This window comes from Seriola dumerili, unplaced genomic scaffold (assembly GCF_002260705.1).
Source record: "Seriola dumerili isolate Sdu_G_001 unplaced genomic scaffold, Sdu_1.0 BDQW01000134.1, whole genome shotgun sequence".
In the NCBI taxonomy this organism is placed as follows: Eukaryota; Metazoa; Chordata; class Actinopteri; order Carangiformes; family Carangidae; genus Seriola; species Seriola dumerili.
Genome location: NW_019174389.1, coordinates 2,169,254 through 2,185,685, shown reverse-complemented (window position 1 = coordinate 2,185,685; position 16,432 = coordinate 2,169,254). Strand labels below are relative to the sequence as shown.

Below are 16,432 nucleotides of genomic sequence, written 5' to 3'. Positions count from 1 at the left end.
GAATTCTGTAATAACATGACCTTATAGTACATTAATCTAAAATTTGAAAGAGGGTATCTTCAGCAGAGCTGCTATTATCTTCTGGCATTTTCTGGCACTTGAAATGGCTCATAGTTACATATTTCCTGAACTCGAGTAACCTTCTGAGCAAGCACACAGGCTCATCAGGCCCTTGGGGGCAAATTAGAAACACCAAGCCACAGAAAGATGAATTCAATACATATGGCTTCCCACTTCCTGGCAGTGATGTCACCAAGAAGAACCTGCCAGACCCTTTCCTATCATAGTCCACACATACATAATAATGCACACACTGCAACAGAAAAGAACAAAATGATCCAGCATTGATTAACAGCAGAGGTAATGAGATGCCAAAATTCTGGTTGTACTGTGCTGGGGCACCGGTAATTGTCTTTTCTTAAGGAGGTCAAATCCTCAATATGTCGATCTTAAGCCAAATCCAGAAATAATGCAAATAGAGATTAACAAAGCTTAATAAATCCGTCAACTTCAATTTAGTCAGGCTGAAATAGATCCAGAAGGGTCAAAATGTATCCAGTCATTCACAAGGACGCAGAAAAATGCAACTCATCTTGTGGTTGTATGGACGCCAGTTGAGCATTGTCAAAAACAAAACAAATCCCTCAGTCTTAGACTGTACCATGCAAAACAGTGTACCCTGTGTTTTTTTTGTTGAGATGTAGCATGTTATTTTGCCTCAGTGTATAGAAACATGTTAAAAAAATAAAATAAATAAAAATCTGTTCCAATACCAAAATCAAATCCACGTGGAAAAAGACGCAATGTAATGTGCCTGATGAGGACAGACAGAGAGAAGTAACAGAGAAAAGTGACCTACCGTTTTCTGTGTTCTCGTGTTCAGTGTCAGTGAGAGTTAGATTGGAGTTGGCCCTGCTGGAGAGGCACGAGCTGCGGCCCGACTTGGTGTTGCTGCGGCCCCATAATCTGACCGCGTGCTCTGGCGACATGATGCCGTCTGTCTCTGTGTCTGCATCTGAGCCCACACTGACTGAGTAGTCGCGGTGTGGCATCCCAAGGTCCGTCCTGTACGTGGCTACGTGGGATGGGAGGGCCTCTCCAAAGCCAAGGTCTCGAAGGGAAAAGTCTGCCCCTACAGCAAGCCAATAAATACAAAACTCTGCTAAATAAATGTGCCACTAACTGCATCACTTAACATAATGAACTGCACTCATTACAGAAAAAGATGACAGGATTATCCTGGCCTTGAGAGGTGCAGTAAAATCAGTTAAAAGTATCAGTTAAAGTTTCAAAGTTTCAATTTTCTCTCTCTACCATTCACTCTCTGTCTACCATATACTGCATATATGTATATATCTATATGTATATAGGTTGTTCTTTATTTTGACCATTTTCTACATTGTAGAACAATACTAAAGACATCAGAACTCTGAAATAACACATATGGAATTATGTAGTAAACAAAAAAGTGGCTGTGCTGTTGACGCTGTTGGCAATTTATTCAAAATTGAAGGCACACTTAACCAGCATCACTACCGCAGCATTCTGCAGCGACATGCCATCCCATCTGGTTTGCACTTAGTGGGGCCATCATTTGTTTTGACAATGACCCAAAACACACCTCCAGGCTACGTGGGGCCTATTTAACCAAGGAGGAGAGTCGAAGACTGCCTCATTATATGACCTGACCTCCACAATCACCCGACCTAAACCCAACTGAGATGGTTTGGGATGAGTTGGACCGCAGAGTGAAATAAAAACAGCAAACAAGTGCACAATATATAAGGGAATTCCTTCAAGAGTGTTTGTTAATCATTCAAGGTGACTGGTTGAGAGATGAGGTGTCATCAAAGCAAAGGGTGGCTACTTTGAAGAGACTAAGATCTAAAACATTTTGCTTTGTTTACACTTTTTTGGTTTACTACATAATTCCATCTGTTATTTCATAGTTTTTATACCTTCAGCAACGTTCTACAATGTAGAAAATAATAAGAAATAAAAAGAAACCACAGAATTAGAAGGGGTGTCTGATCTTTTGACTGGTACTGTATACTGACAACCCATCTAGTTTGGTTTTTGATGATGAATAATATATTTGAAGGAGCAGGTGAAAGTATGCATGTCTCCCATGCAGTTTTTAACACTGGCGTGGTAAATTCAATCCCTAGGCACCTCTGTTAATAGTTAAACTATGCAGTGACCTCTACAGCGACTGAATGCGAATTACCAGGACAGTCCTCATTAAAAAAGCACCGATGCATATATTGAGACCAGGTCGTAACGTGCCCTTAAACTAATAACTGGCATTTTCATGTCATTGTGCATTGCTAATATACTTATAGGTGATGTCAAAATCTCTCGCAGAGTGTTTCTAATATTGACACAGCTAAGCCTAACCTTGCCGGCTGAACTCGTCCACTTCGTGATGAACCATTTCTTTAACACGGCTCCCGTAGGCCATCCTTGAGTCATGATCGAAGGCCTTGAGTGTTTCACTGGAGCTGTAGGACTTGGTGTTGGGTTTGCCATCCTCACTGTCAGCTGAGGAGCTGGTATAACGGCGCTCTGTGTCCTGCCGGGCGGTGAGTGAGCGGTAAGGTCTGCGTTCCTTCACTTCCATGGCTTCCTCCACACTATTTTCAACATCAAATGTGAGTTACTCTGCCAGTTTAGTTTGAGTGATTCTGTAGAAGAAAAACAAGACAAAAAGCAAAGATATTTGATGTAAGAAAAGATGCCATGACAACAGTGTTGATTTTTATACAGAATCCTTTTTTTTAATAAAATCAGTTGTTTTCCCTTTATTTAGCACCAAAACCAAATGTCGAAAATATGACTTAGAAGCAATCATTTCAAGAGGTATAATGCTAGTTCATGTTAAAAACATTGATCATTTAAATGTAGAACTCACACACACACACACACACACACACACACACACACACACGCACACTTAACCGAGAAACTGTGACAATAAATAAAATGCATGTTCCCAGGCAGCAGTGTATGCATGGCTCAGCACACACAGGGAGAGCATGAAGAACCGCAAGGATTAGATTTAATACAATATGGCACAACAAATCTTGCACCTATAAAGTTTACGGTGCAAGTCTCCCACAAATATTCCATTTTATGTGCCGTATAGAAATGATGCCGGGCCTCCAGCATCTGTAAAAGTGGCAGGTGTCCTTCCATGAATTGTGTTGTTTATAAGTTACAAATCATCAGCAGTTGAAAACTGAAGAGCCAAACAAATCGAGGACTACACTGAACCAGCAGAGATGATTAAAATCTGAAACATAAAACTACAACTGTCAAATAGCACGCAGAGTGTACGATCAATAGAGGGAGGGGATTTTAACAGTGTGCGTTTCTTGCCTTGAAGAACACAGTATTGAATCATACAGAAACATGCTTTAAAATCATTTCAATATATTCAAACATAATTATTTTTGCTTTAGCTAAATATATTTTTTCTAAAAAAAAAAAAAACATCTTGGTGCAACAGGATATAAATTAGATAAATTAGTGGAATATGATTTGCCTTGCACACAGCTCATTTTAAGTGACCACATGGTTTAAAAGGTATTGAGTTGGATTAACAGATGTCAATGTGGATATAAACTTGATTAAAGGCTTGGTCACTGTTTACTTTGAAGCTCAATTACTGAACATAGTGAATTAGTGAGCCAGTTATTGCAGCAATACTGTGCATTTTCCAGGTTCTTCCAAATGCAATTGACACCATGACATATCATGAGCTGTAAACCTTATCATACATGCTGCAGGTTTCTTCTTGCTCCCACACTTGCAAGTCAGTGGATAAGAGAACACAGCTCTTTGAAAAAGAGGTAAAAAAACTACTCCTGGTGAATCTGGGAGTTTTTACTGACAATATGTCTGTGCTGTTCAGACAAGGATTTTTCCACAAGATAAGCTCTTTATGAATACTGTATGAGATCTGTGCCGGACACAACAGTAAACAATACTCCCCAGTGAACTATATTTGCCCCTGCTTCAAAAAAAAAAACTTTTTATTTAAGACACCATTGTTGGGTTTGGGGGTCTCTTTTTGTATGTATTGACAGCTGAAAAGATCCTGGTGATTAATGACTTGGGGCCTCAATACCAGGACCTCCACCACATGGGTGGGGGGAAATGCTCCCACTCTGCAGCCGCAAGAGCACTTCAGCTGCTCCCAAGATTTCAGATGCAGCTTGTATGGGTTGCTAATTTTTACCTTTTGCTTGAGATCCTTCATGCTATGCAAATGTGAGAGAGCGGAGAACAAGCGGCTTTCTAAAGTTTCAAGAATGTTCTGTAAAGTGCATTGTTTTTGTTTCCAAAGAGCTGGGCTCAGTGCTTTGGCCATCACTCTTCTGCACCGCCCTTCCTCCTCTTTATTAATCGACTAGTATGCAATGAGATGTACCTCTGAGGCCATGGGAAACCCAGAGGAGTTTTTCAAAGAAGCAACAGGCCCTACACAATGACAGATGATATGGGATGCAAATGTAGGTTCTGGAAACGTATCTACCTTGAGTCTAGCTGTCAAGATTTTCACACAAAACATACTGTAAAACTAAACAGCATTGTTCTGCATAAATTGGCTACATCTGGCATTATCATGGTGTTTCAGCGCCAGAGAGCAGAACTGTTGTTCTTGTTCTAAGTCATCTGTCTCAGTCTAAATCCTGGGACAAGGAGCCAAAACAAAGAAAATGCCACCGTTGTATTATTTTAATGTACTGGTACGTGAAGATAATAAAAAGAAGGGTTCATATAACCAAGATGTCTCAACACATCTAGCTAAGAAACAATGACGGTACTATTTTTAAAGTGTTATCATCATCTCATGGTAAGACATCAGGGACAGGAAAAAAGTAACTTGAAACACTGAAAGAGAAGGTTAATGAGGGCGCGTTCACAAAGACAGTCAGTTGGAAAAGTTATTTACAAAGACCAGTGAAAAATGACTGCCATGGAGTGAAATCTCTGAAATGAAGATAACAATCGCGTGCCTTTATTTCAAAGACAATGTTCCTCTGAAGCCTGAGCTGCAGAGCCTGAGCAGTGCCAAAAAGAAGCTAACTGCGTATCTATGCAATGATCCAAAATCAATTGAGGTCTCTGTGGATAGACAAAAGAAATGATGGATGGTCTGTTTTCCCCTTTAAAACAATTGCAGACTCTACATTTTTGAATTGCATTGTCTACAACTGGCCAGGGTAGAGTTGGGTTTGTCTCTGGGTGTGAAGCAAATGTATAGCAGCTGTAAGCAGAGCAATAATGTGGTTCTGCAGAGAAAGTGTTGCAGGGAGCAATGAACCGTGTCAATTGAAGTCATCAGATACGATGATGTTGCATAAGGTCCTTGTTGTGTGTTGAAATGTGTAAGTGGAGGTTGTGGCCACAGAGTCAAACATTATAAATTACGCGATCGGCAAAAAGACGTATTTTTTCTAAAGAGCTCAGTAACCCTGGAAACACAGCTGATGCGAGAAACGTTTGAACAGTGATTGTCACCTGAGAGAAGTGGGCCATGGCAGAAGTTATCATCTGACCTGTACTTCAAGGTTTCTGTGGCATATCCATCAACATGTTGTGAATGGGTTATCACAGATACATACATGACCATCTGAACTGCACAAGAAAAAGTTAAATGAAAAATGGTCTCAATTAAACACTTCAGGAAAACTGATGTGCATTACGTACAGAATACCATAAAACGTTTGAGTCAAATCACCAGTATAGGCATATTCTGTCTGGAATTGACGACTCATTTTTCATGCTTTGTGTATGATTTCCCTCCCTGTGATCAAAGATTAAAACCAGTTTATTAAACCAGACGGAAAGTAAAGCTTATGCTGCTACTGTGGCAAAACCTAAAGTGCTGCCAGTGGCAAAAAGAAAGTAACCACGTCAGCCATCAACCAAACACACACTTAAGTACAGTTTGGATACAACCTACAATTTTTCAAAACAGAGAGTGGCTAGCTATGTCACTGTGTTTAAGTGTTGCGGTTATTTTCAACACACCCATTATTTCCCTAGTTTTTACTGTCATTACAATTAAAGCTGTGGTAGAAGAAAAAAAAAAAAAAAACACAATTTGAAAATAGAGCTACTCTCCTGCAGCTATTAGCCTTTGGTTACAGTTAGCTGAAAGCTAAACTATTAGCAACATTAAACATAGCCACTCCTTGCCTGCTTTCATGTTAAATCTGCCAACACAACCAACCACTACAACACATCTATATATTACAGGAAAATCAAGTTTGTAGTCTGTTACCTCCTGGAGAAGTACAACAAGTTCTGTCCATCTCTGAATTGCCTCACCAATACTGACACATTTCCATCCAAAGGGACGTGCACACACAGCTGAAATTGTAGAGCAGCCAATAGGAACGCTCTCTCTCTCTGCAAACACCCGTGATTGGCCCCACCATGTGGTAGATTTTGTAAGGTATGAAAACAGAGGCAAGAGGAGGTGCAGACGTCTAGTTTGCTCCCAAACCACTTGAATTACAATATGCTGAAAGATGATTGTGGAATTCCTGTCCATTGATGAAAGTAACTCCCTACCCCAACTTTAAGTGTTAAAAAGTGTTTAAGATTTTAGTTTAAGATGAACAAGGTGAAACGAGGAATTATTTTCATTATCAATCAATATAAGTTAGTTTTGTCAGAAAATAGTGAAAAACAGCCATCACAAAATTGCTTGTTTTTTTTAGACCAACGATCCAAAGCCGAAAGAAATTCAATGAGTTTTGAGTTCTATTATTTATACTTCCTGTAGAGGTGATGTGCGGTTCTTAGTATTAAGTCCGTCATTACCTCTGCCCAAAAATGGGGACTATGTTAAGTTTTGTTGAGTTTCTCTCTGAATGTGTTCAATGAATTCTGGATAATCGGGACGTCTTAAATCCCCCAAACCAAGAAATGCTAAAGAAGACAACTCTAAAGCCGTAAAAATCTGAATAGGCTGAAAACTTTGGAGCTGCGGAGGAGTTCCTCGATGCGATTGTCGCCTCTTACGCCGCACAAAATCTGTCAAACCAACCCATAAAACAAACCACCCACAGTGTGAACGGCGGGTTACAGAAGCCCCCGTTGAAACACTCGTTGAGGTTTTCGCCGGGCAGGTCGTTGTGACCATTGCTCCAGTGTCATGAGTTAGTTAAATATGGGATCTAAATAGGTGGGAGGTGTTTGGGGTACAATATAAATGCAAATGGCTCTGTACTATCCATCAAACAATTAGCAGTGTGCTGAGAATTGCTATTCAGTAGTGCTGCATATAAATCTAACCTTCTCTGTGCGCAAAGCCCTGTTTTCCATGATAATTAACCGCTTGCTGCTCTTTACATGTCATAGATTTTTCCATACACAATCCAGGCCTAAATGTTAACTATCATTCTTCAGCAACACAGAAAACAGTGTAACACACATGTGCACAATGTTCAGCAAATCCTTTGGAGTATACATAAGATGGATAAGATGATTACAGATTACTCTGTGAAATCACTTAATTACTATTGATCACTAACATTGAGACATAATGTGCTATTGATTAGTGATGACATTTTTAGACAAATGATTGCTGATATACAATACATGAGCTACTTATTTATCTGGAGGACTCAGGGAGACCAAAGCGACAATTTGTTGTAATATTATTGTTATGAAATGTCAACTTTATTCAAATGACAACTTATAATTGAAACAAAAAATTCTAAATATTATTGTAAACACATTATAACACAGAGTAACATATAACGTCAAATATTTTACAACATTTAAAATGTAGTTTTGGCTTATTTCTGTTTTGTTTTTGTTTTTTTATTATTATCTAACCTAGTCACGTAATCAAAGGATTAGTGTCAGTTAGCTCACAACACTACAGACAAACATCTACACACCCAAGAAGCCTGTAGAGCAGTATTGAGGAAATTTGGGCAGATATCAAGAACATTGTCTACATGGTCCATTGAGAGCAAGAGGAACTCCATACAGGCACCACTTACTTCTTTTCTGGAAATCTTTCACATGCTTAGGCTCTATAGAAAAGCCTCCTTGGTCAACAGAAAGGTGTGTTTTCAATAGAGGAAAAGAAGACTTGGGTAGATGGGGTGGGGGGCCTGAATGGCTTGCCAAAAAGGACTGAATTCGGTAGCACTAATGCAGGCTGAGGAGGGGAGGGGGCACGGTGGTGGGGCATCTCAGCAGCTGCCTCCTTCTGGGATCAAAAGCAAGCCCCACTAGCGCATAAAACAGAATGCGTAAAAGCCTTAACATAAACAAAAGTAGCCTGGGACCGCTGCTGCAGCACACTCCCTGCTACTAATCACTCTAAGCAATTCAAGGTTTAGCCCTGACAGAGGGAGCAGGCAATGGAATAATTCGTTTAAACTGGCCTGGTAAATAACAGGGGGAAGCAGTCTATTTATTCACTTTCTGCCTTGATATATGCCCCTGACCCTTGTTAAATACAGCAAAACGTTAGGACTATGTCAGGCTGAAATTTCCACTTCTCTGTTATCAATATTGCTGCTAAACCATAATAAAGTATAGTATATGTATACAAGTAAAGTATAACTAGTAAAGTATATATATATATATACATACAGACACACACAGGAATGATCCCAAATTATAAATTCTAAATTTAATGGAAATAAATAATCTGGACTCATAAAGTTAACTGACACAACAAAATAAATGAAGTTCGTGCAGGTTTAAAACAGGACCTCTCCACTATAGTGGGTTGAAGTGCTTCTGTTTCCAAGCATGGCTGGTGAGTGCAGAGGTCACTGTGGCGGTGACCTGCCTCTCATTAGGCTACAATTAATACTCATTATACTGCAAAGGCTAGAGCGGAATTTGATTAATAGTTTGGCCTGCAGTGAAACCAAACCTAATACCAGCTAAGCAATAATCAACTAAACCTGCTACTATCAAACTAACTGTTACAAATATTTGCAGTTTGCAGCTGTAGCACCAGGAAGGTCTATGGGACCAAAATGCTGCAAATAATTGATGGAGTGAACAAGAATATTTTAAGTGCCTCAAGGGTTGGTTTGGTGGGAAAAAAAAAACAAAGACAAAGAAAAAAAAAAAAAAAAACACATTTTCTTAATGCATGGACATTGTGTGAGTTTCATATGCAAGGTTCTGAGATATCTGCCTTTGAGATTTCAGCTACTGCCCCTCAGTACAATGGAGGTGAACTGAATCTTGTTTCTGGTGCTCACAGCGTTGAAAAATTACATTAAAAAAATGAACAGCAACATCTTTCCAGAGGCAATGTCTCATATAATCTGAATAATTGACAGACCCACCCAGGTCCACAGGTCTGCCAACAAAAATCCACTTACCTCCATTGTATTTGGGATGGAGGCAGAAATCATATATCTCAGAGTCTTCAGCAAGTAACAACAAAACTACCTGTATTGATAGTCACTGCTATAGGACAAGTCAAACATTATCATGAGCCAGTGCCATGAAAGCACATAGACTCTTTCACATACACCATGTTGACCTCCACTCCAACATCAGCTGGTTTGACTCAGTCTCTTCTAACAGTGGCTGGATGATACACTGCTCTAGCGAATAGCATTACATTTAACAGACATCTCTCAGGTGATGTTAGCTGCTGTATTATAGGTCCTCTGCTATTGGGCAACAGTGGCTTATTACATTTCTAAATGTATGTCTTATGATTTTAGCAGACAGTTAATATTTTCTGGACTGCTTTAGCTGAGAGTTCATAATTTTTCTCTAATTTTGCTTTGGCTTTTTGCTTCATCACTGATAAATCAGAGCAATTTTGCCATTGTACTGTGGATCAACTCAGGAATTCAACTTGAGCCCTTTTCGATGGTCAGATAACCAGCACCATCTTGCTGTAAAGCAACCCGATTTGCTTACTTGTGGCTTCAAATTATAGTTAAAGTAGTAGCTATCACAAGGTTAACATTTTTCTGTTCTTATGACAAACTGACCTGTTGGCAGGTTAGAGCTTGAGCTGTGTAAGTGAGGGGCTTTACTTTGTGTCATTGTTTCTGAATGGATCTAAACCCACCCATGAAAACGTCATGACAGCTCAAACTGTGCTTCCTCGATTTTTGAAACACATTGTATTTTAATGTAATGTTGCCACTTCCTTTACTTTTCTGGTGCTTAACATGATATACCAATGGCTTTATCAAATGTTCTTGGCTTGGTCTCGTTATAAAATAACTGACTGTATTGTACATATGTGTTTTGCATTAGCCTCTGAATTATTTATACAATTGACGTTACCACTTAACATCGGAAAATGAGGTGAAAGCCAATGTTTACCGTTTTTTTTTGTTTTTTTTTCTTTTTGCGCTTTGTTAGTTTTCCATTCAACCGAGAGAAAGTAGGCTGCCTAGATAATTTAAAAAAAGACTCTCAAGTGTACTAAAGGTAGAGATATTAAAGCAGGTGACTCCCATGATATTGACATTGTATTCAAATAGTTAAATTAAATATCTGCAGTTATTTGGAAATCCCAATATTTACAAAATGAGTCACAGATGTTATCACACCTTAATGCCACTAATGATCCTGCAGCTACTGGATCCAAACATAGTGCATGGATAATATTTAGCGGTGTAACACAATGATGCAAGTGTAAATTACACAAATTTTGCTAAAAAATGTATTTATTTGCTCATGAAACATTCAACAAACAGGGATGTGTTCAAAGAAAGACAGAAATAAATCACAGACTAATCCAAACAGATATGGCGTCATTCACTGTCCCCCACACAAGATTACACAGACACACTTTCAGTAAAGACGAGGAAGAAAAAACTAAACAGCTTCACCAAATCAAACAGATACAGAAAATCCAGATTGTGTCCACACTCAGCCGAGGCACATTTCAGTTGACTCATGGCGTCAGACTTTGACTCAAGTGACCACTTGTGTTTGGATTTCACTTCCCTTCCCAATATGCAAATAACCATGTAAATCACTTTCATTTCTGTAGGCCAGAAATAACTGAAGAGAGAAGAAGTCTGTATTGACAGTACACAACATACAGCACGTCGTCACATGCTAATTCCTCTCATAAGCGGCTCCAGTATGTTGGATATGATTGTGTCTAAAAATCCTTGTAGGTGCAGTCCCTTCCTGTATTTAGAGCTGTCCCCATGTCTACATCATTTCAGCTAATACATCACTCCATGGATCCCACCATCAGGCTCCTCAGTGGAAACCCCCTCATTCTGCTTCTTTTCCTGGGTGACATGTTACGAGGACGGGGCCAGTAAATGGCCACTGCATTGCTCTTAAGGAGCAGCCCTGAGTGGGGGAACTGCCCTCAAAGAGACTATGAGATAGTGCAGTCGTACTTCTGGATACCACTTATTACCCACTCACAATTGGGGTCCTGAGATTTCCTCAAGATAACTCGTGTAGGCCCAGAGTAAGGAAGTGCACTGAAAAAAATCACAGACTTTGTAAGTTACTCCAATCACTGAACAACACTGATGTCAGCTGGAGTTCCTACCTCAGGAGAGAACCCAGTCATTTCCTTTGAACTTCCTCTATATCTCTATCTCTCTCTCTCTCTCTCTCTATATATATATATATATATATAATATATATATATATATATATTTTGGAGATTTTGCTGGCAATCCTGTGTAAAATATCACATCATCATATAAAATATCCTGGCTGTTCATCCATGTCACATTGTGTGAACTGATTTAAGATGCAGTTAGCATGCTACGATGATTTGTATCCAGTATACACAAACAAATGAATACACCATGATCAAGCCCACACACCCTCCCACGATCAAAGCAAACTACCCAATAGTGGGAAGTGCTCGTTTCAAGTAAAAGCATAAATCAATCAAATAAACTGGAGTAATTAGGTTTCCTCACAACAGCAATAACATGGATCTTAGCTCGGCTTTGCAAAATGAATCGGCTAACATGGCAGCCCCGAGAAGATATGAACATGAGAACCCTGCGATAACCTGACGCACAACAAGCACAACTGTTTTCTTAGAGACAATAAAACCAGCTGCTGTTCAATATAAACAATAAAAAAAATTCAGCACACACAGCAAAGCTAGACAGAGGGTTCCTGCATGGTAATGATCTTACTCTAAGTGCCTAACTGAGTCATCTCTGCGAGCCCTGCTTTGACAACCACACACCTCCCACATCTCCCATCTCAGCAGCCTCTGGGTGGGGCTAATCACTCTGTAGTTTCATCATCGACTGGGTGACAGCTCCGGCTGTAAAGATGCTATGTCTAGAGGGCGTGGCTGCTGCAGTGGCCTACTGTACACACACACACACACACAGTGCTTGGTTTCTAGAGCTGAAAACAGAGCATCACAACATAGATGAAAAAAAAAGAAAAAAGAAGGCATGTTCTGTAATAGAGCAAGAAGAGTGACATGTATTTTGCCACCATGTCTTACAGGGCAGACAGGAATCCTGAGAGAATCTTTGCTGGGGCAGTGAGAGTTGGTGTTTTCTGATTTGCCCCTAACTGATTATGACATGAAATGGCCGACGGGTAGCTTGGCAGTGCTGTGTTGACCTGCACAACCTCCTTCCTCTGCCTCTAAGGTACCAGAGGTCTGCACTCTCTGATCCCAACGGCTGAACACTAGACAGTGCTGAGGCTCGCAAAAAAACCCCTTATGCACAAACGCCTGTGCAATTTCTTTTTTTGGCTCATCATTACCATCAGTCTTTAATGCAGCTTTAATTCCCCATGAAAGCCCCGTGTTATATGTTATTAAAACAACCAAAGAGAAGTATGGTCTCTTTTTTTCCTGTATCTTGATTGTTGATGCATAAGAGGGAAATGCCCTTTCATCTATCAGGGCAGGGCACTGCATCCTCCTATATATAAATTTAATTCTCCAAGTAAATTAGGATTGATCACCACAGCTCTAGGCCACAATCAGCATCCATGATCTAATCAGGGCCCGGCCCTAGACAGAAAAGGATACTTCCATAAATAAAAGCCATATGAGAGCCAGCAAGTGCTCATAACACTGGGGGGGGGGGGAATTTGATTACCCTCTCCCTCTCCACAGGTGTGCTTTTAGCCACCTACCTTCAAAGACTGCCAGTCTGCTATAATGCCACACTATGCGCGCCCTCACCGTTGTTTTCCTGCACTAAGGGTTTTACATCATACTTGCATCAGCGGATGTGAGCACCGCATGCCGGAGCCACTGCTAAGCAGGCGATGCCCATGGAAGCCTGGCTGAGGATGATCCCAGTGAGACAGGATCTGTCAGGAGCTCCTCTCCCAGCGACACCCAGGGTAATAAATTACCCAGAATTAACACGTCATCCTGCGCTCCACACAGCAGCCGCACTCCACTCACGCCATGCTGCTTAATGGAGCTATTAACCAAATGGATACAGGGGTAAATTGCTTTCAGAGGAGAAATTCTTGTTTGGTATATGCTAACAACATAGGCTGAGAGAAATGTGCTCATCCATTTGATATTACATTATTGCAAAATTACAAAAGCAGCACGTAGGTTTCCATGCAGGACTTTAAGACAGAATGTACATTTGTGTTTATGAAATCCAACATTGTTTACTGCAAGAACATTTTGATTCATGGGGCTTTTGTGTCCGCTTTCTTGGAGCAGTTATGATGTCCTGTGCTTCAGACGGACAAAATCAGTGCAAACAGAAAAGCAGGATGAAACGACAGCATGCTCAGGAGCCACCCGCAACGCTCAACGTGTCACCTCTTTGGGAATTCCTCTGAGACATGTCTCTACGGTCATTAAAAGCGTACACTCCTGTTGATGCCCGTCACTGATAGCAGGGGATATTTAGTAGAGGATTCAAAATGCCAGTTGCGCAGCCTGTATCTCCCTGGCATCTCTGGCACCCACTATGATATGCTGACAGGGTGGTACACAGCACCAGGCAATTTTTGACCAGTGCTCACTCATCACAAAAGGTAAATACAGATAAGAGAGGGGCTCATAGAGTCTCTCATTTCTTTTGGACTGAGCTGACATGTTTTGACTGTGTCTCAGATGATAGACACTTTTAAAATTAACACTCCTCCTTTGCAAAAATAAAAAATAATAACTGTATACCATGTGTGATTATATATCAGGTTGAAAATGCTCATTTGTGGTATGGACTCCACTACCAATATTCCCCTCTGCTTTATCTCCCTGCTGTTAGGATATGGGCATAGTTTCTTCCCCCTAAGCTTCATCTTTCCTTTTCTCCATTTTTTTTTTTTTCTACTTTTTGCATATTTTTCCTGCATCAAGAAGAAACTAAACCTCTGAAGCCACAATGAAATTTTTATAAGTGAGAAAGTACGAAAGCCTGAAAAGCATAAAACTATGAAATCTGAATGATAAAACCTTTTACTGAAAAGTTATGCATAATATTGGTAGTTTCTGCAATGTAAAAATTCAAATTTCTGACACTGCTTCGTGCACAAAGTGGAAGAGATCAATCACCTGTCAGCCAGGGCTGCTGTAACATTCTGTGCAGTTTAGTGTCTTCTGCTTGTTGAGAGTCTGAATTCAAGAAATTTAAAATCCACCTTGTAAATTCCTCATAAAGGTTTCCTATAGTACTTTTTATTCATTTGTGTAGGTACTTTATATATATATATACATATATATATAAAAAACTAATTACCCACTCCTTGCTTTTCTTTGCTCTGGCCTGTTCTTTGACTCTACCTCCCATGAGGTTTAAGATAAAAACTAGACTGATCAGTCAGGTAACAAAACTAGAGAAGAAGGAATGATGAAATCGGGACGGGAAAATAAATGGGTAATTAAAACAAGACGTACAAGCAGTACGTCAGTGTCAGTTTCTCACCACAGCATTGCCTTTGTTTTTTCTTACCTTGTTCCTTTTTCATAATCTGTTTTTGAAATGCCTCTGTGTTCCAGGCTGTATGACATTACATGACATTTTTTTAACAAGGTTCTAACAGAGATGCACTTTTCTTCAACCATTTCTCAAGAATAAATCCCCAACACACTGAAAGGTCACAACAACAGATGGCAATTAGGAAATAATGCTCCCAATCACATACACATTAGCAAGAGATGAAATTTGCTGGATGGAAGTATGTCTCTTAAAATGCTGCAGACCTCAGCCCAGCTTGTAAGGAATCCAACCATTGCTGAAAAAAAGACTACCACTCAGACCACATCCAATTTGTGAGGAGTTAAGTGGCAGGGAACGGACATTAAAATTGACTTTTTTTTTCCTTTTTTTTTTTAAGTGTAATAACTGCAGACTTAATGTAGCCTGGGAGGGCAATTGAAAAATTGAGTAGCCAGGACAAGAACATTTTAAATTCATGTCAGAGCAGTGGTCAACTTTGCCACAGTCCTAAAACACAGGTACCGGGTTTACATGTAGAAGAGACTGATTCAATCACAAGTCCAATAAATGAAGAAAACAAACAAAAAAAAAAAAAATCAAGTCAGAATAAATAACAATCTAGTACCAATTAAAAAAGAAATGATTCAACACGATGTTCTTATCATTTCTTCCATGAAATATATTGCATTCAATCAGTAAGAAACCCTCTCAAATTCAGTCCAAATCAGACCTTATGTTACGTGTTGAAACTGTCATCTGGAAAACTAAATAAAGTGCAACTTGTAAACTGGAAAAGATCATGTCTGCTTCACAAGCTGTCAATGAAAGACAGAAAAGCTGAACTTAACATTAGCAATTAAGTCCACATCTACCAATATCTACCAGTGCTTTAGAGGACATCGACCGTATTTATCTTCGGTGTCTTATGTCCTAACTTTCTCGCAGCACACTGATGACGAAAAGCAGAGAAAAAATTAGCATGTAGTGTAGAAAGTCAGGAGCATCAAGGTTCAAAAGAGGGAAGACCTGCTGAAGTGCGCTCATTGTCTCCTGTTTAAGTGGGGTCAAGAAAGACCATGTGGAGTCATGAGTATGAAGCCTCACCGAAAAAAAAAAAAAAAAACACCCACTCTTAACCCGGCATACCATGCAGCTTCTCTACGGCACAAAGACGAGCTTTATCCCCCTGCACTTAAGATGCTCTCTCCTGAAACCCTCTTCTGAGGTGGACTTGCTTAAAGTTTAATGGGAAAGCTCATACACAACAGAAGACCCGGTTAGAAAACCTAAACTCTAACCATCACTCTTGATCCGACACAGTGCGTTAGGGTGTACTACTACATGAGACAGAAAGATCTGGAGGCAAAGGAAGAAGTGAATAAAAATACTGCACAAATAACACTTAATTGAGGTCAATGTGATTGAACGCTGCAAGGCTAGGATGGCTTTAGCATAGGTTCCAGATGGCAGGCTGTTATTTCACTGTGCCCTGCTAATACTGCAGGATTCGATGCTGGTAACCTGAGTGTCCCTTGGGC

At 39.9% G+C, this 16,432-nt stretch overlaps 1 protein-coding gene across 3 annotated transcripts in view; it reads right to left on the bottom strand.

Annotated features, from left to right (window-relative positions):
* Positions 1-2,620, bottom strand: part of tenm4 (teneurin transmembrane protein 4) — a 116,119-nt gene extending 113,499 nt beyond the window's left edge. For all 3 annotated transcript variants that reach the window (XM_022748912.1, XM_022748913.1, XM_022748914.1), the window contains exons 1-2: positions 2,398-2,620; positions 860-1,132 (exon numbers count right to left, since the gene is read on the bottom strand). In XM_022748912.1, the coding sequence (XP_022604633.1) occupies positions 860-1,132; positions 2,398-2,620 (496 nt within the window). The remainder of the gene's footprint in view (positions 1-859; positions 1,133-2,397) is intronic.
* Positions 2,621-16,432: the final 13,812 nt, after the last annotated feature.